Source organism: Alligator mississippiensis, chromosome 1 (genome assembly GCF_030867095.1).
Source record: "Alligator mississippiensis isolate rAllMis1 chromosome 1, rAllMis1, whole genome shotgun sequence".
In the NCBI taxonomy this organism is placed as follows: domain Eukaryota; kingdom Metazoa; phylum Chordata; order Crocodylia; family Alligatoridae; genus Alligator; species Alligator mississippiensis.
The window spans coordinates 258,630,112-258,650,148 of NC_081824.1; the positions used below are offsets into that span (position 1 = coordinate 258,630,112).

The 20,037-nt window shown below is 50.0% G+C and overlaps 1 protein-coding gene across 4 annotated transcripts in view; it reads left to right on the forward strand.

Moving 5' to 3' along the window:
* The first annotated feature begins 387 nt into the window (after positions 1 to 387).
* CD47 (CD47 molecule) overlaps positions 388 to 20,037 on the forward strand; it is a 58,106-nt gene continuing 38,456 nt past the window's right edge. For 2 of the 4 annotated variants that reach the window (XM_019476383.2, XM_019476384.2), the window contains exons 1-3: positions 388 to 545; positions 8,604 to 8,954; positions 10,297 to 10,338. In XM_019476383.2, coding sequence (XP_019331928.1) covers positions 500 to 545; positions 8,604 to 8,954; positions 10,297 to 10,338 — 439 coding nt within the window. In that variant the 5' untranslated portion in view covers positions 388 to 499. The remainder of the gene's footprint in view (positions 546 to 8,603; positions 8,955 to 10,296; positions 10,339 to 20,037) is intronic. The other 2 variants (XM_019476385.2, XM_019476386.2) reach the window with 2 other exon arrangements.

The window sequence follows — 20,037 nt, forward strand, 5'->3', positions numbered from 1 at the left end:
GCGTGTTTGTGTGTGTGTGGGGCGAGGGGGGTGATGCCTGAGGGGTGTGTGTGTAGGGGGAGTGACACCTGAGAAGGAGGGTGTAGGGGGGTCATGCCGAAGGTGGGGGGGGTGTGTAGGGAGGGGGGGATGATGCCTGAGGTGCGCAGCATATATTTATAGGGAGGGGTGGGTGATGCCTGAGATGTGTGTGCGCAGGGGGGCGATGCCTGAGGGCCTGTGTCTGGCAGGAGGGGGCGAGGGGCAGTGCGAGCGTCCGACACCGTCCCCGGGAGCGCGGCTGAAGTGAGGACGTCACGCCACCTCACAATCCGCCGCTCCCTGCCAGCGCCCCCGCAGGCAGGGGGCTGCAACCGAAAGCGAAAGCTGGCTCCGCCCTGCCCCGCCGAGCTGCACCCGGAAGCTCGTCAGCCAGGGCGGCTCCGGCTCGCGCGGCGGCGGTTAGCTCGGCGCGGCGGAGAGCCCCCCCCCTCACCCTTTCCCCTTCCCCGCCCGCACCATGTGGGCGCCGGGGCTGTGGGTGCTGCTGGGCGCCGTGGGCACCGGTGAGTCGGGGGCACACACGCGGGGGTGGCGGTTGGGGCGGGGGGCAGCGCCCCTCACGGTGGCGGTGGACGTTGGGGGGGCGCGTCTCCATGGAGACTCTGTTGCGTTGGGTCGGGGGGGGCGTTCGGCGACGGGCGCGGGGTCACCCAGCCCCCCGGCCGCCAAGCGGGGGCCGCGCGGGCCCCGGGACTCGCATGTGCCTGGGAGTGGGACGCTCCCGAAGGGAGCTCGGCCTGTGCCTGCCACTCTGTGCCTCCCTCTGTGTGCTGCCTGCTCCGCCTTTTTTTTGTCAGCCTGATTTGGCAGTGAGCGCCAGCGGTCAAGGAAAAGGAGCCAGGCTACCGACAGGTGTTCGGCCCCTGCTGCTTTTATCGCCTCTAAAAGCCAGCAGAATGTTTAGCCAGCTGGCAAAAGGCATCCTCGGGACTTTAACCATGCTTGTCAAAATGTAGCTCTGGCGAGAGAGAAGCAAAAATCGAGGGTTAGCTGATGCCGCAGTTGGAGACGACGGGCGACGGCACTGTTTGTTTTTTAATGGCACCCATTCATTTAATTCCTTTAATTCAGCTCTGTCGGCAACCCCCCCACACACAGGAGCCAGCGTGTGGCACTCGAAGGCATTATGCTGGGCACGTGTGCCTCTGGGTGCATGGCAGGGAAAGAGCTGGGGCTGCACGGCCACAACAAGGGTCCCCACCTCCCTCCAAAGTGCCCCTGCCATCTGCCCCAGGAGCCAAAGTCTTATAAGTTGAAGTTGCAGGTGTTTGGCACTCTGCCCAAAAGCATTGCTGACCCCTGCTCTGCACAGGCTGTGCGATGCCACACACAGCCAGTCAAGAAGCTTATGATGGAACAAATGATCTTTTTTTTAATCGTCATTGCAGCGTGACATTTAACGTAGCGTAGGCAAAGTCGGTTTGTCCATGATGCTTTTGTTTTAGCCAGCTGGGAGGATGTTGGCAGCGTGTGGATGCAACCCATGGGTTAGAGGGTTTTTTTGGGAACCTTTGGTCCTAGACTAGTGTTTTGAAGAGCTTCCCAGGAAAGCAGACATACTCGCTCGCCGAGAGTGTTCTGACTTGTTTGTCTAGTTAAAAACCTGTCACGATGCCGGAGACACTCAAGCCTGCAAGTAATCCTGCTGTACATGCCCTTAGAGTTGGAGCCTGTGTTTGCACTGTGTCTGGCACAAGCACTTGAAACACTCCGAAAATAATTCAGTGTATTCAGTCTGCAATAGCATACAGATCAGCATAGGGACCTTGTGTGTTGTGGTTTCAACTGGTTTGTAATCGGGAAAGCTTTGTTGACTAACCAAAATGATAATTTGAAGCATTATTGGGGTAGTGAATACTATGAAAGTGAAGTTAGCAGGAACAAAACTGCAGCTCTTGAACCTTTTATCTTGCTTTTCTAGGCACCTTATTTGAACTGAATGCTGGCTTAGTAGACCGGATGTTTAAGTAGTAGTGAAGGACTGATAAGAGTTAGACATGTTTCCTCCTGCCGCTTGAAGGCTAGCACCCCAAACCTGCAGATTTGTTGCATCAGAAATTGTAATCCAAACTATTGCTTCTTGTGGTAACAATCACGTGTCAGATGGGAATAAGAAGAATAGTTGTTCAGTGCCTGCATTGAATGTTGTCCATTGTAGCAATGCTGGAAGTCATCTAGCATCCCAAAATCTGATGCATTCTTTACATGACACATGTCCAGGTTTTCTATGAAGCTTAATTTCCTAACGATTTAATAATTCCTAAAATTGATAATTTCCTCCTAGTAACTTCTTGGGCCCAGATCCACAGAAGGATTTATATGGAAGTGGAACCTACACAGACATTTAAATTCCAGAAGTCCAAAGTGCAGTCTTTAACCCCTCAGTCTAACCCAGGAAGCACTTAAGTTTTCATTAGTAAAGGTCTCCAGATGGTTAAAAGTTCTGTACCTGTTGTGACAGGATGTGGCCTGATGGTGGCAGTGATACCCCTGGATACCCACTTTAATCCTGCCCTGCTTGCTCCAGCCTCTTGAGACCCTTGCTCTGTCACTTCTCCTGCCACACCTTGATGGTATTAATGCAGAAGGGAGGCTGCCTTCCAAGGTGCTCTCTTTATTCTGTCCCTCCTTGGGCTCAACTCAGCCCAGTTGGTTCAGGGCCCCACTGTCTACTATCTCTCAGCCTTGGGGCTCCAGTCTTGCTGCCTACAGCCCCTCAGTTTTGGGCCTCTGCCCTGCCACCCACAGTCTCTCTCTGGAGCCCTGGCTGCCATCAACACCAGCTCCCCCTGTGGGTTTCCAGCCCCTCTGGCTGCTAGCTCTGTACTGGGGAGTTGGACCCCTCTATCCCAGTTACCTCAAGGGCTAAATTTGTTGTCTCCGTCCTCCCCTACAGCCACACCCATGCCTTGTGGATGTTATTTTGCCAATGCTCTTCGCCTCTGTAGGGGCCTCAGCCCCCTTAGCTTTGGCCCACCTTTATTCAGGCTGCAGAGCTCCAGCTCTGGGCCACTTGTTCTGGCCCCTTGGCCCTGTCTTGCGTTCTGTTGGGCTGCTCACAGTTTGTCTCAGCCCTCTTGATGCCCCTGGCCCAGGGTGAGGTTGTTCTTGGTTTTAAAAAGCTAATAGTAAATAATAACAACAGATAATAACAACTGATAGATGGATTAATCTGTCGCAGGCCAACTGGGCAGTGCAAGGGTATCAGCCACTGGGCTGTTCAAAACAACAGATAGACAGACATGGGTTGGCAACTTATCGATAGTCCCTCGATGCCAGGTGCGTGCCAAGTGATTCCAGCCAAGTCAGGCGTCCCCAATCGATGCTGTCGGAGGGATTACTGGGAAAGATTCCTTAATCAGGATCCAATCCTCACTCACACCAGGAGTCCGGGCTTGGAACAGCAATTACCATTCTGTTCCCTCCTTCCTGTTGGTCACCTGACACATGCGCTTTTTGTACCTAGTCTTATGCTAATCTGTTGGCTTTAGAAGCCACTCACAATCTTGCCCTATAGCTGTTACCCTATGGGATTGAAAGGTGTTAAAAATTATCATAAAAGGTTACTTCCCAGACTTGGGTTTATCCAATAAGCAAATTGCAGTGCAGCATTTTTAGATTTGAAATTAACATTACTAAACCCAACCCTTTTAGATTTTCCTGAATATGCATTCTTGAGACGTGCTTTCCTGGAATGTGTTGGATGTGCCAGGCAGTTGGATCCAGTTTTTATCATCAAGGCTGAACCCTGAGCAAAAACCATTAGGTCAGCTAATCTTGCAGCTACAGCTTTGCCTTCAAGGCCCCCAGTCAGTTCCACAAACAGTTAGTTTTATCATTTTGGTTAAACTTATGACAGGGAAGTTACATTTGTGGGTTACAAACTTACAAGCTTTATATTAGGCAAAAATTCCAAATGCTTCCAAGAAGCACATATTTATTGCTTATTAATCTCTTTGTTTCTGGCTGTCACAGCCCCCCTATGTCCCTGACTGGTTCTCAGTCCAGCCCAGCCCCGCTGTTGTACTGACCCAGGGTAAGGAGGCTCTCTTAGTATGCCACCCCTGGCCCTTTAACTGAGTTCAGCCCACTTGAGTCCTGGATTCTGCAGAGGATGCTATCCCCAGCCTCTAAATAGGTGTCCCTCAGGCATCCCTGTGGCTTCCTGTCCACCCCTTTCAGCCACACTCAGTTCTCCAATGCTTTGCCAGCAATAGGTAAACCCCTTCTTGGTCTCTCCACCCCCCTAGACACCTCCTACTTCTTTGCTGCTAGGTCTGTAGCAGCTCCTTAGGTACCTGGTTGGTTGGGTTCCTCTTCTGTTATATTTCAGGTCAGCCTGATCACATGGTTCAGCCCCTCAGCCTGCTGTCAGGTATTGTACCTTAAGCCCTGAGCCACAGCAGCTGCCTCCTCCCTTGCTGCAACCCTGGCTGTATGTTGTGTTGCAGCTGACTTTGGCCCAGCTGCCTACCTAACTGCAGCCCTTTGGTGCTGGCTCCCTACTTCTCAAGTAGCAGGGATTAGGAGTCCCTGCTACAATGCCTAGAAGCGTCTCAGTCTTCTAGGTATTGAGCAGCTAAAAGCCTATGAGGATCAACAAACTAGGACTGATTAAGAGATAGGATACTTCTGTATTGGTTCATAAGGGAGGAAGCTCACCAAAAACATAACCAAGAGAAGGTGGTGGTGGCCCTCGTTTCTGGAAAATACCATATTTACTCAAATATAAGACGAAGTCCCCCTCCCCTCAGTATGGAGAGAAGAAAAAGTGCTGCTTCTTACAATTGCATACAAGGAAACCTCATTAAATACATTACCTATCATTAAACTGCTGCCAAAAGCAACATGTAGTCACTAATGGAAACCAACTATGTAATTGATTAAAATACAGCCAACACTAAGCATGACTATAAAACACATGGCCCATATGGGGCAAACATACTCATGGGAACCTACCACAAGGCTAGGTTAGTGCAGCCTGTCTGAATAAGATATATGGTAGTGTCCATTGCACTCAGTCCCCCTCAGCACCAACCCTTACCTCTCTCTAAAAGTGAGTTTCAAGGGGTTAAAATAATAGAGGATATCAAGCAAGAATGCACTTTTTATAGAAAACAGTGATTAAATAGAGGCTTCCTGACCAGTGATTTAAATCATAATTAAAACCATGATTTAAATCATTTTGATTTAAATCAAATCCACCCTGCACAGCTTAGGTGGGGGAGTGAAGAGGAAATAAAAATGTATTCTGTGTAGTGGCTCACCATGACTGGGGGGGGGGGAAGAGTTGGTGCTGAGGGGGCCTGAGTGCAGTGAACACTACCATATATCATATTATTCAGATCAGCACCCCACACAGTGGGGGAGGGAGTGGGGCAGGGACTGAGACATGCACTGCCTAGCTGGGATGGAGCCACGGCTCGTCCGGGTGGCACAGGATGGTGGGGCGGCTCTCACCATTATGCATACCCCAGGAGGGTATGGGGGGGGCATGTGCCCCCGATCTGTGCAGGGGGAGGGGGGGTGCTGCTGCTGCTGGGCTTTTTCCGTTGTGTGGTAGCTGCGCTCAGGGCTGTGGGGCTGCGCTCCTGGTGCGTGGGGACTGCACCTGGAGTGGGCGTCAGCAGCACTAGGAAGGGGGATATGGCGGGGGGCTGCAGCCATCTCAAATTTTGCTGTAACCACTCTGTAGCCCCCTCCCAGCACTGCAGCTCCCATGTGCTGGAAGCATGGCCATTCAGCCCCCACACACCAGCCCCAGCCCACAGCTGCAGCCCCCCAGCCTCCCCGCTCAGATCGAGAACACACATACTTCCCCCATGCCCTTCTGGGGTGCGCACAGCGGCAGGAGCCACCCCCCTGGACGAGCTGCGGCTCCGTCCTATGACTGCCTCGCCCCGGCTGGAAGACACGCTGCCCAGCCCCTGCTGCACACCCTCCCTCATCACAGGAGGTGTTGATCTGCCCCCTCCACACTCCTTCCCTCCCCCCTGCCCTTTTACCACAACAGACTTACCAGCTGCATGCAGCTCTCCATGCTGCTGGGCTGCATTCCTTGCTGCCTATGTGCTGCGCTGAGGCTGTGTGTGTACATGGGTATTTATCAGCCAAATTATCTGCCATATCAGGCTGATTTCCATTACAACCAATTTTCTTTATATCTGTGCTCATCTGATATCTGACTGATGTATCTGCACCTCTAGGAACAAATTCAAGGCAAATCTCCAATAATTAGATTGTATACCTGGAAAATTACTACAAATTTATAAATTTTCCATATATAGAATCTAATTATTGGAAGGGTTGTCTTATATTTGAATAAGTACAGTATTCTGGTAGGTTTGATCATAGGACCAATACTGCCTCCTCCAGCCGTGCCCTTGGCACCTTAAGTTCAGGGTTCCAAACTTGTTCTTATGTAGAGATGTGTTGCCACTTCCCTATAGCTGGGAGCCTAAGACCTGTTGAGAAAACAAATTTTAGACTCCGTTCCCCCTTCCCCCTGTTCTCCTGTTCACATCAGTATTTCCCACTGCGTGCTCAGCAGGTTGGCTTCCATGAATCTTATTTTGAGGAGTCTTACTCTTCAAAAAGTTAGGTCTTTGACAGTAAGTGGCATATTGCTTACGTTCCTGTGTGGTTGTGCCTCTGTTTTTTAAATTAGCTGTGTAGCTTTACTGCTCTTTCAGTTCCCACGTTGTTAAATTCTTATCTCTGATGAAAATCTTATCTACTAGGGAGCAGAGAAGAGCAGAAGATTCAGAGTCCACCAGAGATCTTGCCAAGCAGATCTAATTTATTTGGGCCACGATTGGATGCTATAGTGATAAGTGTTATAGAAAAACTTATGGAGAACTTGGCATCTAACATTTTTGAAGTTTTGCCAGATTTGGGCCTTTAGTGTTACACATTACCACCTGTAACTTCTGCATTTGCAATTTCATTACTCAGTGGGTGCATCTACACATGCATACATGCGCCTTTGCTACTGTGCATTAAGTCTAGTATCTCTAATATGAGGTATGACATAAAGGCACATTAGGCCGCGCTAATGTGCAGTAGAAAAGGCAAACTTTTTTTTGTGACGCTTAATGTGCAGTAGATTAATTCTACTGCACATTAGTGCATTAGGATGTTTTTTGCCGTGATGCACCAATGCATAGGAGAATAGACTACTGCGCATTACGGTGTCTCATGTAGATATGCCCAGTGAAAGGCTTGTGTTATGCATCTTTCTGGGTGTATATCTATTTATCCAGAGAGAGAAAAAATTCCCTAAGCAAGCTCTTTACCTATACAGGATTTTGGCTCCACCTGCAGAGAACAGGAGGAACAATGACAAACCTTGTAAAGGCAGTCCTCAGATTTACGAGACACTTGGTTCCTGAAAACTGTGTCTTAAATCGAAATGTTCCCATAGGAAACAATGTTATAAATGGGGGATCGGTTCCTAAACTGAGGCCTGACTCTATTTTCACCAAAAATAACCCAGAATTTTGTACTCAATCAATTATAGATGAGTATTATAGCTACATTAATGTATTTATATTGTAAATAGCAAACATTGATTTAGAAGGACTCCTTTAAGGTGACTTTGCTGGACTTTTTGAAGGGCTCTTGTTTGGACTTTTTGAAGGGCTCCTGGCTGAAGTCTTCTCAGGAGACTTGGCTGCAGATTTTTTGGAGTCTTGTCTGCTTTCTTAAAGAAAGTATCCGAGGAAGTTTGGACAGATGTTCTCCAGGGAGATGGGCAATGCAGCGAACTTGTTCTCTGGCATAGCGTGGCGTGGTGTGACGTTGGATCAAGTGTTGTAAAGTCAAAATTGACTTCAGAAAGTTGAAACAGGGTGTCAGTTTAGAAGTGTTGGCAGTAAGAAACGTAACTCGAAATGTAAGTCGAGGACTGCCTGTATTTGTAAACCTGAGCATTCATTTCTTTCCTAGTTCTCTAGGGAACATGAAAGCAGAAACTAGTAATGTTTGTTTCTGTTCTATACAGCCTTTTCTACTTACAAAAGTAAAGAACGAGTCTGTAGAAAAAGTGCTTGTCACTTACTGATGGGTCTCTACTTGCATTGCTGGTGACCACACCTCCCTTAGGCCAAAGCTGAACTTCAGTAAGACTAGTCCTGTACTTTCCTGAAAAAGAACTATGTATTTTTTCTCTGTGTGGTCCATTACCCAGAACAGTATGCCAGGGGTGATGGCTGGATGAGTACAGCACAGTGAATATTTTATCAGTACTCATTTTATGTACTTTAAAGGCACCTGCTGTTTTGATGCTTAAGCATCATCTAAGGATTAAGACGTCTCCTTATTCTTTTAACTCCCCCTCCCAGGCATTGCTTTCCTTTTCTTTACTCTCTCTCTCTCTCTTTCTTGACCATCACCATTTTTTTTGTTTTGTTTCTTGTGAAGATGATCAGCATGTTCTTATTTCAAATATGTTTGGTCATTTTAAACTAGTACACATTTTTCTTATTGCTCATGTCTTGCATGCATTGGAGTAATTTGGAAAGACTGTAAAATCAAACATTCTTTTATTTTTCTCTCCCCAGGTTCGGCACAACTGCTGTTTAATGCAACCAAGTCCGTTAATCTATCCACTTGTAATGAAAGTGCCATCCTGCCTTGCATAGTAAATAATCTAGCATTCCATAGTGCTGGCGACATGTTTGTTAAGTGGAAATTTAACGGAACAGAATTTTTCGCATTTAATGGATTCAGCAAGAAATTACGCAGAAGTGACAAATTTTCATCTGCTAATTTTACATCTGAGAAGGATTTACCCAAGGGTATTGCCTCCTTGTCAATCTTAGCAGCACAAGCACTTCCTGGAAACTACACCTGTGAAGTAACGGAATCAAATAGGGAAGGAGAAATTGTAGTTGAACTTAAAATCTCTGTAGGTAAGTTATGTATTATCATTTACCAATAAAAGGAATGGATGGATCTTGTGGGAAGGAACAAAGAAAAATGAATGCGTCAGTGAACTACTAGCAGTGAAAAATATCAAAAACATGGAAGTCAGTAATGTAATCCTAGTAGCCCTGGGCATGTATCTTTTTTGGAAATCAAAATTAATGCCTCTTTAAGCATTGGGCCTGTTGATTGTTAATTTTGGTAATTTTTAAAGTGTGAAGATTTCCTGGGTCCTTTAGTTTTATAATCTGAAGCATTTCTGGCATGTATACTTTACTGTATATGTATGTTACAACTCTATATGTACAGTACTATGATTCAAATGCTATTTCACATGTTAATTGAGTTACAGAGACCTTTCTTAAAATTTGAAAAGCTAGTTTCCCAGTGTAAGAGCTTCAAGATTTGGTCTATAGCTATGCATGTTTTTTAGGAATTGAGGAAGTTGCTGTCAGGACTGTAACTTATTAGTAAAGCCCAGTTAAGGCCAGTTAATGGGAGATGTTTAATCTAAAGCATTTTCCATGTATCACTGAGACAATTAATTATTACAAAACATGCTGTTTTAATATCAGTTGGCATTAAAATAATTTCCCACTTAATGTCAATCAGATATTATAGACTTGCTGATGCAAACAATGCTGCAGTGTCCATTTTGATCAAGTGTGCAAGTATGCTGTATGCAAAATAAACATAACTTTCGAAGAGGGGCAAGCTCCAGAAGTGGATCCGAAGGGACCCTTTTATCTTGCATGTGAAAATCCCATTGAAGTCAAATTGCCTCAGGGCTACGAGTATTTGGCTGTGTCTAGGAGGTGAGAAGTAGCCCCAGCTGGTTCCATAGTGTTGCATTCAACCAGACCTTAGTGGATGCAGATCATTCTGAAGTGTGGCTTGTGATGGGTGATTTCCTTGGCTTTGTGTCTGTTGACTAAATACGGTTGTGAATCTCTCATTCTTTTCTCAACAGATGTAATGTTTTCCTTTGCTTAGCACTATGGCTTTGAAAAAAAGTGTAAAGAATAGCATACTGGGGGTAGGAATATCAGATGATTTCATGATATTTTACCCAAGATAAGAATGCCTTGAGAGAGAGAGGGGGGGAGAATCTTCATTGGAAGGTTCTGGTTAATGGAAAAACTGTGCTGGGAAAATGATGACTGGGCTTGACAATATTTTGCTTGAGACTTTAATTGCGGATAAGGCAAGCAGCTGAAGTCCACAGGCCTTGTTTAAAATCATTTTGTATACTTCATTGCTGATTTTTATTTAGTTTTAAAAAGCTTCTTTTAAGGTGAAAATACAATAATGACACAAATCTGCCATCAGGTAATGAGTCGGACTGCCGAGACCGCCTGCCATGCCCGTCTGGTAAGCCCTGCACAGGGAGGAGGGCTAGGGGAGTCGGGGTGCCGCTGCCACCATTGTCTATGCCCGTTGACCTGCCTGCCATCGGGCTGCACACCTGGAGCCAGGGGCCCCACATGGGGGTGAGGGTCCCCCTCTATCTCCCTCCCTGCCCTGCCTAGGCAAACTCCTTCTCTGCCCCCTGGAGTTTGCACCCATAACACACGAGAAGGTGTGGAGGTAGTGCAGAACTTTATTGAGCAGCCAGTGCTCTCGCAAATGGGCAGCCAGTGCCCTGTCACATGCAGAGAACCCATCAATGGCAGCAGCAATCTCCTCCCTGTTTGAGGGGGTCAGGGACTTGTAGCATACACGGAGATACCTCTTCAAGTGGCAGTTCATGTTGCAAGGAAGAGTAGGCTTCCCTGGGGCACCATCCAAGCCCAGGGCCCTGTGCCACGTTCTCAGCTGTGCCCAGGGCATCATGGTAATCAGCAATAGCAGGGCATAGTGGGTTGGGCACTCCTCTGTGCACTCAAACAGCTTTTCATGGCATTGGGCTTGTTTGGTGATCCTTTGGTAATTTTTAAGATGCTGAAGGTTTCATGGGTCCTTTAGTTTTATAGTGTGAAGCATTTTTGGCATGCTCACTGTACTGTGTATGTATGTTAAAACTCTCTATATGTACAGTATTATGATTCAAATGCTATTTCACATGTTAATTGAGTTACAGAAACCTTTCTTAACATTTGAAAAGGTAGTTTCCCACTGTACAAGCTTCAAGTTTTGGTCTATAGCTATGCATGTTTTGTAGGAATTGAGGAAATTGCTGTCAAGACTGTAACTTATTAGTAAAGCCCAGTTAAGGCCAGTTATGGAAGATGTTTAATCTAAAGTGTTTTCCACGTATCGCTGAGACAATTAATTATTACAAAACATGCTGTTTTAATATCAGTTGGAATTAAAACAAGTTCCCACTTAATGTCAATCAGATATTACAGACTTCCTGATGCAAACAACACTGTAAAGTCCATTTTTGATCTAGTGTGCAAGTATGCTATATGCAAAAAAACTATAACTTCTGAAGTGGGGCAAACTCCGGAAGTGGATCAGAAGGGGCCCTTTTGGTTTGCATGTATTTGAGAGAGTGAAGAAGCTAAAAATCCTGTGGAGGTTAGGACCTAGCAAGAAGCAAAGGAAACTAGGTAGTTTCTTCTCTCCCTGCTGATGCTTTTTCCTTACTTCTCACTTTTCTGTTTTATTCCTCTCCACCTGCCTGCTATTAAGAGCAAAAGCAGCAGTTCAAAGGGTTTTTGGTTGTAGCCATGTTGGTCTAAGGAATGAATGCTGTGTCCCCCCAGAGGCTGGGGGGCCATAGCGAGCTCCCACAGGCAGCAGCAGAAGCATGGCGGCGGCAAGCAGGGAGCTTCCGCAGGCAGCAGGAGGGGTGGGTGGGGTGATGAGGGCTGGCCACAGGTTGGCAACCACCTGCAGATGGTTAATGGAAAAACTGTGCTGGGAAAATGATGACTGGGCTTAACAATATTTTGCTTGAGATTTTAATTGCAGATAAGTCAGGTAGCTGAAGTCCACAAGGGGCCACACATCTTGTTTCAAAATAATTTTGTATCGTAGATTCATAGATTCATAGTTGTTAGGGTCGGAAGGGACCTCAATAGATCATCAAGTCTGACCCCCTGCATAAGCAGGAAAGAGTGCTGGGTCTAGATGACCCCAGCTAGATACTCATCTAACCTCCTCTTGAAGACCCCCAGGGTAGGGGAGAGCACCACCTCCCTTGGGAGCCCGTTCCAGACCTTGGCCACTCGAACTGTGAAGAAGTTCTTCCTAATGTCCAATCTAAATCTCCTGTCTGCTAGCTTGTGGCCATTGTTTCTTGTAACCCCCGGAGGCGCCTTGGTGAATAAATAGTCACCAATTCCCTTCTGTGCCCCCGAGATGAACTTATAGGCAGCCACAAGGTGGCCTCTCAACCTTCTCTTGCAGAGGCTGAAAAGGTCCAGTTTCTCTAGTCTCTCCTCGTAGGGCTTGGTCTGTAGGCCCTTAACCATACAAGTGGCCCTTCTCTGGACCCTCTCCAGGTTATCCGCATCCTTCTTGAAGCGTGGCGCCCAGAAAGCGTGCACGCAGTACTCCAACTGCGGTCTGACCAGCGTCCGATAGAGGGGAAGTATCACCTCCTTGGACCTATTCGTCATGCATCTGCTGATGCACGATAAAGTGCCATTAGCTTTTTTGATGGCTTCGTCACACTGCCGACTCATGTTCATCTTGGAGTCCAATAGGACTCCAAGATCCCTTTCCGTGCCACCCAGCAGGTCATTTCCTAGGCAGTAGGTGTGCTGGACATTTTTCCTCCCTAGGTGCAGCACTTTGCATTTCTCCTTGTTGAACTGCATCCTGTTGTTTTCTGCCCACTTGTGCAACCTATCCAGGTCTGCTTGCAGCTGTTCTCTGCCCTCCGGCGTGTCCACTTCTCCCCATAGCTTTGTGTCATCTGCAAACTTGGACAGAGTACATTTCACTCCCTCGTCCAAGTCACTGATGAAGACATTAAAGAGTATCGGTCCAAGGACCGAGCCCTGCGGGACCCCACTGCCCACAACCCTCCACGTTGAAACTGACCCATCTACCACAACTCTCTGGGTGCGACCCTCCAGCCAATTCGCCACCCACTGGACTGTGTAGTCATCCAAGTCACAGCCTCTTAACTTGTTCACCAGTATGGGGTGGGATACCGTATCGAAGGCCTTCCTGAAGTCTAAGTATACGACATCCACCCCTCCTCCTGTGTCCAGGCGTTTCGTAACCCGGTCATAAAAAGAGACTAGATTGGTCAGGCACGATCTGCCTGCCACGAACCCGTGCTGGTTTCCCCTCAGCATAATTTGTCCTGCCGGGCTCTCACAAATGTGAGCCTTGATAATTTTTTCAAAGACTTTGCCAAGGATGGAGGTGAGACTGACTGGCCTATAGTTGCCCGGGTCCTCCTTCCTCCCCTTTTTGAAAATGGGGACCATGTTGGCCCTTTTCCAGTCCTCCGGGACTTGGCCCGTGCGCCACGAGCTTTCAAATATTCTCGCCAGTGGCTCTGCAATGACGTCGGCCAGTGTCTTCAGCACCCTCGGATGGAGCTCATCCGGGCCTGCCGACTTAAAGGCATCCAGTTCTTCCAAGTGACTCTGAACCATCTCAGGGTCTATGCATGGAAGTCTGGCGCCTTGCTGCTGCCTCTCTACAACCCCAGTGAGAGACTTGTCGTGCCCCTCGCTTAGGAACACTGAGGCAAAGAACTCGTTGAGGAGTTCATCCTTGTACCCTCTGTCTGTCACCAATTGTTTCTGCCCTTTTAGCAGGGGTCCTATTCCTCCCTGGGCCTTCCTTTTACTCCCTATATATCTAAAAAACAATTTCTTGTTGTCTTTTACTTGGGTTGCCATCCTCAGCTCCATGGTAGCTTTGGCCTGTCTAACTGCCTCCCTACAAGCACGAGCAGAGGAGGTATATTCGTCTTTGTTGATCTCTCCCCGTTTCCACTTATGTGCTCCCCTTTTGGCCCTTAGGCTGCCCTGGATTTCTCTGGTCAGCCAGGGAAGCCTCCTGGCCCCTTTCCCTCTTTTGCCTCACTCGGGGATCGTCTTGCTTTGTGCCCGAAGGATTGTTTCCTTAAGGCACAGCCACCCTTCCTGGGCTCCCATCACTTCAAAACTCCTACTCTGCAGTGCGTCCTTGACTAATCGCCTGAGTTCATTGAGATCAGCTTTCCTAAAGTCTAGCACTTTCACCCTACTAGTTACCTTACCCACTCAACGTCTTATGGTGAATTCTGTTATTAGGTGATCACTGTCCCCCAGATGGCTACCAATCTGGAGGTCCCCTACCATGTCATCCCCCATTGCCAATACCAGATCCAGTATGGCATTCCCCCTAGTGGGACCGTGTACCTCCTGTGTCAGATGGAGGTCCTGTACACAGGTTAGAAACCTGCTTGAGCGGTGGGACTTTGCTGTCTGTGACTCCCAGCAGATGTCTGGGTAGTTTAGGTCCCCCAGGACTACCGCCTCTTTAGCTTTTATGGTCTCCGAGAGTTGCCTCAGGAGCCCCGAATCTCTTTCTTCCCCTTGATGTGGGGGTCTGTAGCAGACCCCTACCACCAAATCCCTTTCTCCTTGCCCCCCATGTAGCCTAACCCACAATCCTTCTACTTCCTCATCCTTGGATTCCGTCTTGATGAGGGTTGACGTATATTGCTCATTGACATAGAGCGCAACCCCTCCCCCTTTCTTCCCCACCCTGTCCTTTCTGTACAATCTATAGCCCTCAATATGTACTGCCCAGTCGTGGGATGAATCCCACCAGGTTTCTGTTAGCCCCACTAAGTCATAGGTGTTTAGTGCAAGCAGGAGCGCTAGTTCATCCTGCTTGTTCCCCATGCTCCTAGCATTAGTATATAGGCACTTGAGCCCTGCGACTGGTGCCTTTGCTGCCCCCCCGCCCCGAGTCCCAAGGGGCCCTTTCTTTCTTACCTTCTCGTTTCTTACCTGTGCTGTAGTGCTGGCCTTCCCATGGCTTTCAGGTTTCCAATGCTCTCTTTCTTCAGGCTGGGCTGTCCTTGTGGGTGCCACATGGTTTGGTGGTCCACAGCTTCCCCCGCCATCATCTTCCCCTCCCCCCGACGAGCCTAGTTTAAAGCCCGCCGGAGGAGATCCGCCAACCTAGAAGAAAACACACACTTACCTTTGGGGGACCAGTGAAGCCCATCCCAGCTGAGCATGTCCCTCGTTGTAATGTGCGGGTCATTGTCCAGGAAGCCGAAGCCTGCCTCGAGACACCACTGCCGAAGCCGCCAGTTGGTCTCTCGGATGCAGTTCTCATGCCGTCTTCCACATCCGTTCTCTAGTAGGATGGAAGAGAATACCACCTGTGCACCAAACTCCTTCAGCACGCTGCCCAGAGCACTGTAGTCTGCCATCAGGTGATCGGGGGTTCTCCTGGCCGCATCATTAGTACCCACGTGGACTAGGAGCATGGGGTAGTAATCGGTGGGCTTGATCCTGGCCTGGATTACCTCTGTCACATCCCGAATCTTTGCTCCAGGGAGGCAGTATACCTCTCATGCTGAGGCGTCCTGGCGACACATGGGCCCTTCCGTACCTCTCAGGATGGAGTCGCCTATGACGAGCACTTGTCACCTCCTCCTCTGGGTCCTCTTGGATCTCTTGACCTGTTTGGAGTGTGAAGAATGTGGTGTTTCTTCCTGCCCAAGGGTTTCCTCCTCCCTTTCCATCTCCTGCAGGGTCGCCAGGGCCTCGTACCTGTTCTCCAGTCGGACTGGAGAAGCTGGTACCGGTTCGCTGCGAGCAGCTCCGGTCCTGGATGTGACCGTCTGCCACTCTGCTGTGGAGGGCATTCCCCGGGCTGCTTCTTCCTTGGGTGCCTGGTCCTGCAGGGAAAGGAAATAACTGTCAATTTCGTCCTCCACCTCCCTGATCCCTCTCAGCCTGCTAACCTCCTCCCAGAGCTCCCTCACCTGCACCTCCAGAGCCCTATGATGGGCACCTGCCGGACAGGTGTGGGGGCCCCCAATCTCTGCCCCCCCCCGGCCCTGCTGGGGATCCCCCACAGGCCAGGAGGTAGGGGGACATCAGCTCCCCCATGGGCTTGGTCTGGGTGGAGGCCTCAGACCAGGCCCGGTTAGCCTTGTCCCCCTGGGCAGAGGCCCTAGCAGCACTCCTTGTAGACACCATTCTAAGCTGCTGTTTGTAGATCTGTGTGGTGTCTACTCCCTACCCCTACAGGAGTCTCACTCCTGGCCCTTCCTGCCCGCCCGCCGGCGCGAACGCCTGCGCAAACGCCAGCGCGCTCTCACAGAGCCTCCTCTGGACCCTCTCGAGATTCCCCACATCCTTCTTGAAGTGCGGCGCCCAAAACTGGACACGGTACTCCAACTGCGGCCTGACAAGTGCCGCGTAGAGGGGGAACATCAACTCCTTTGTTCTATTAGTCATGCACGTGCTAATGCACGACAAGGCGCGGTTGGCCTTGTTGATGGCCTCGTTACGCTGCCGGCTCATGCTTATCTTGGAGTCAATTATGACTCCAAGATCCCTCTCTGCCTCTGAGCTGCTGAGAAGGACACTCCCCAACCTATAGGTGTGCTGGGGGTTCCTCCTTCCTAGGTGGAGTACCTTACATTTATTTTTATTAAATTGCCTCCTATGTCTCTCTGCCCATTGATCCAACCTGTCCAGGTCAGCCTGAATCTGCTCCCTGCCCTCCGGTATACTAACTTTGCCCCACAACTTGGTATCATCAGTGAACTTGGAGAGGGTGCTCTCCACGCCCTCGTCCAAATCGCTGCTGAAGATATTGAATAATATCGGTCCAAGGACCGAACCCTGCGGGACCCCACTGCCCACCTCCCTCCAGGCCGAGAAGGAACCATCTACCACCACTCTCTGGTTGCGGTCCCTAAGCCAGTTGGCCACCCACCTGACTGTGTAGGTGTCCACTCCACAGTCTGCTAGCTTCCCAATGAGGATAGGGTGCGAAACTGTGTCGAAGGTCTTCCTAAAGTCCAAGAAAGTGACATCAGCCTCGGCTCCCACATCCAGGCAGTGCGTGACCTGGTCATAGAAGGCTATGAGGTTTGTCAGGCAGGATCTACCTGTGACAAACCTGTGCTGGTTTCCCCTCGGCATTGTTTTCCCTGCTGGGCCTGCACAAATGTGTTCTTTGATTATTTTCTCTAGCATTTTCCCAGGAATAGAGGTACGACTGACTGGTCTAAAGTTACCTAGCTCATCCCTTCTTCCTTTCTTGAAAATGGGCACCACATTGGCCCTTCTCCAGTCCTCAGGGACCTGGCCAGAGCACCACGAACGCTCATACAGCTGTGCCAGTGGCTCAGCTATGACACTGGCCAATTCCTTCAGCAGCCGTGGATGGACGTCATCCGGGCCTGCTGACTTGTACCCATCAAGCTCCTCCAGGAGCTCCTTAACTATTTCAGAGCTAACCGTAGGCAGACTGGTGCCATGTGGACATCCATCAATGATCAAGGTGGGGGAATTGGCTTGTTCAGTACAGTGGTTGGTGGGTTGGGCATCCCTCAGTGCACTCAAACAGCTTATCATGGTACTCCTGGCAGACTCTCAGCAGGGGCATGCTTCAGACATAGTCCCCTTCTCTGGAGAGGACCTCATTCGGGAGGGTGGGGGTTTTCACCAGCTCCACTTGCCAGCTGTGCGGGAGTTCCTCCCCTCCCTCCCCAACTCTGGGCAGTGTGGTCTGGTGCCTCGGGATCAAAACGTCTAGCCTGCAGGAAGAGAAACGGGAGGAGTTGGTTTGGAGCTGCCATGGCAGGTGGTAAGAACCAGCCCTGCCCTGGCCTGGGTAGGGATGGCAGAAGGCAGGCTGACTGCAGCAAGCGTCAAGCAGGCCACCTGCTTCTTTGGAGGGAGTGGGGATGGAGGGCTTAGCCAGTGGCCACCTGTGGCAGGGTCTGCCTGGCCAACGTAGCATGATCCCTGGGTTCCTCAGCTGCCTGGGCAGCTCACACAGTTCTGAGGCTGGGTGTCATACAGCCCCTCAGCCTAGCACATGTTATCTCTAAATGTTGCGAATGCTCACAAAAAGCCCCTCTCCTGGCTTTGCATGTCCAGTAGCTACACAAGGGGGAAATGTACCAGTTGCCACTGGGGATTAACCTCTAAGGACACCACTATGGTCAGCTGCTGCCTTCTACACGTGCTGCCTCCACCAGCAGCATCACACAAGAATGCATCCTCCTGCTGGACAAGTTGGTCACCATGGTAGAGGAGTAGCTGGTGTACTTGCAGGCCTGGTGCACCCAGGATATGGAGCAGAAGAGGGACTGGGAGGACTGTGCCTTCTGGCACAGGCTCCCCACCCTCCAGAAGAGGCACATTGCCCTCCTCAAGAGGATGCTTATGTTGCAGGAGTGACAGGCTGCCATGGTGGCCCAGGCAGGGGACCCAAAAGTGGGTCAGAAGTACTTCTGGTCCACTTCTGGGTCTACCATGGAGCGCATGGGGGAAACTCTGCCTCCCGACTCAGTGAGTGGTGCCTCCTGGGTCACACTCGGTGGCAACCTGGAAGTGGACCGGAAGTACTTCTGATCCATTTCTGGGTCTGCTGCTGAGTGCACAAGGAAACCCCCCCCCCCCCCCCCCCGCTCCTGTGAGACGCTTCATCCACCCCACCATCTCAGCGTTCACAAGCCGTGCCTGGTACCTTGAGGTACGTAGGAAAGTGCAGTTCACAGAGACCTCCCCCGCTGCGGCCAGGATGGCCCTCACCAGGTGGTCCTGGGCAGCATTGTGGTGGAGCTGCCAGGCTCTGGCGTGCGGCTTGCAGCTGCACAGCACGTGGGGGAGGGTCTCTGCCGTGTAGCCACACAGTTGGCACCTCTTGTCCTGGCGGCCAAAGCGGATGGCCCCATTCAGAGGCAGGCAGTTGAGGCGGGTGCGATGGAGGAAGTGCCAGTTTGCGAAGCGCGTGAAGCTCCTGCTGGGCATGAAGTGGTTGCTGGAGTCCCACTTCGAGGTGACGTCGAATACCTTGCCCTGGTTGGGTTTGACCCTCTGGTCACCGGCGTATTTGTTTCGGACGGCGTCCTTCAGGAACCTCTCCAGGAAGGAGAGGTTCCTGCACACGTCCTGCACACCTCCTCCTACAATTGGGGACTCTCTCTCTCTCTCTCTCTCCTCCTGGACTTCAGTGGACTTCAGCCCCTGCACCAAGCCTCTCTAAGCCCTGCTGCCAGAGTGTGTGTGTGCGTGCGTGTGTGCGCGTGCACAAGGGAACCAATTTGGCATTGTGTCACCATCTCCCCTGTTCAGTAAAACCACTGTCACTTGCAACCCTGAGTTGGGTCATGCTTTACTGAATCCCAGTCCTTTCCTTAAATTCCAGCCTCTCTCTCTCTCTCAATTGCAGCCCCCACCCTTCTCCACTAGTTTCCTGATCTCCTTTCAATTCCTACTGCCTTTTCCCTGTGACTTTCTGCTCCCTTTCTCTACTTTCCTGCTACCCCTGCTGCCTCTCAGTCTCTTCTTCCGCTTTTCCTGTAATTTTCTGCTGTCCCCCTGCTTCCCATGTTCCTACTGCCTTTTCCCTGTGACTTCCTGCTGCATTTCCCTGCTTTCCTGCTGCCTTTCAGTCTCTCCTGCTGCTCTTTCTGTGATTTTCTGCTGTCCGTCTCTCTGTTTTCAGGCTCCCCCCCACCCTGCAGCTTCCCAGACCTCTCTAGCTGCCCTGGAGCCATCCTCTGGCTCCCCCACACCCAGAGCCCCTCTTCAACGCCCACACTTTCCCTTAGTCCCATTTTTCCCTCTCCCCATCTACCTTTTCAGCTTCCTGGTAGCTCTGGCTCCAGACCCAGCCTCTGTGCCCTGGGGCTTCTCTGTTCTGCAGGCTTTGGGCCTTGATCAATTAAGATCAATTAACCTCAAGTAACCTCGGGGCCTCAGCTCTTCCGCCCAGGCCCCTATAGTCTACCAGTTCTAATCCCCATCCTGGTAACTTTAACTCCTTACACTTCTACTTTCTTACCTTAACCTTTCCCCAGGTATCCCAAGTACACCAAGCATATACATACATACACATCACAACACCCAATTTAGGAACTCACCTGTGTGTATGTGTAGGTGGGTGGTATGTGTGTGAATTAGTGAATAC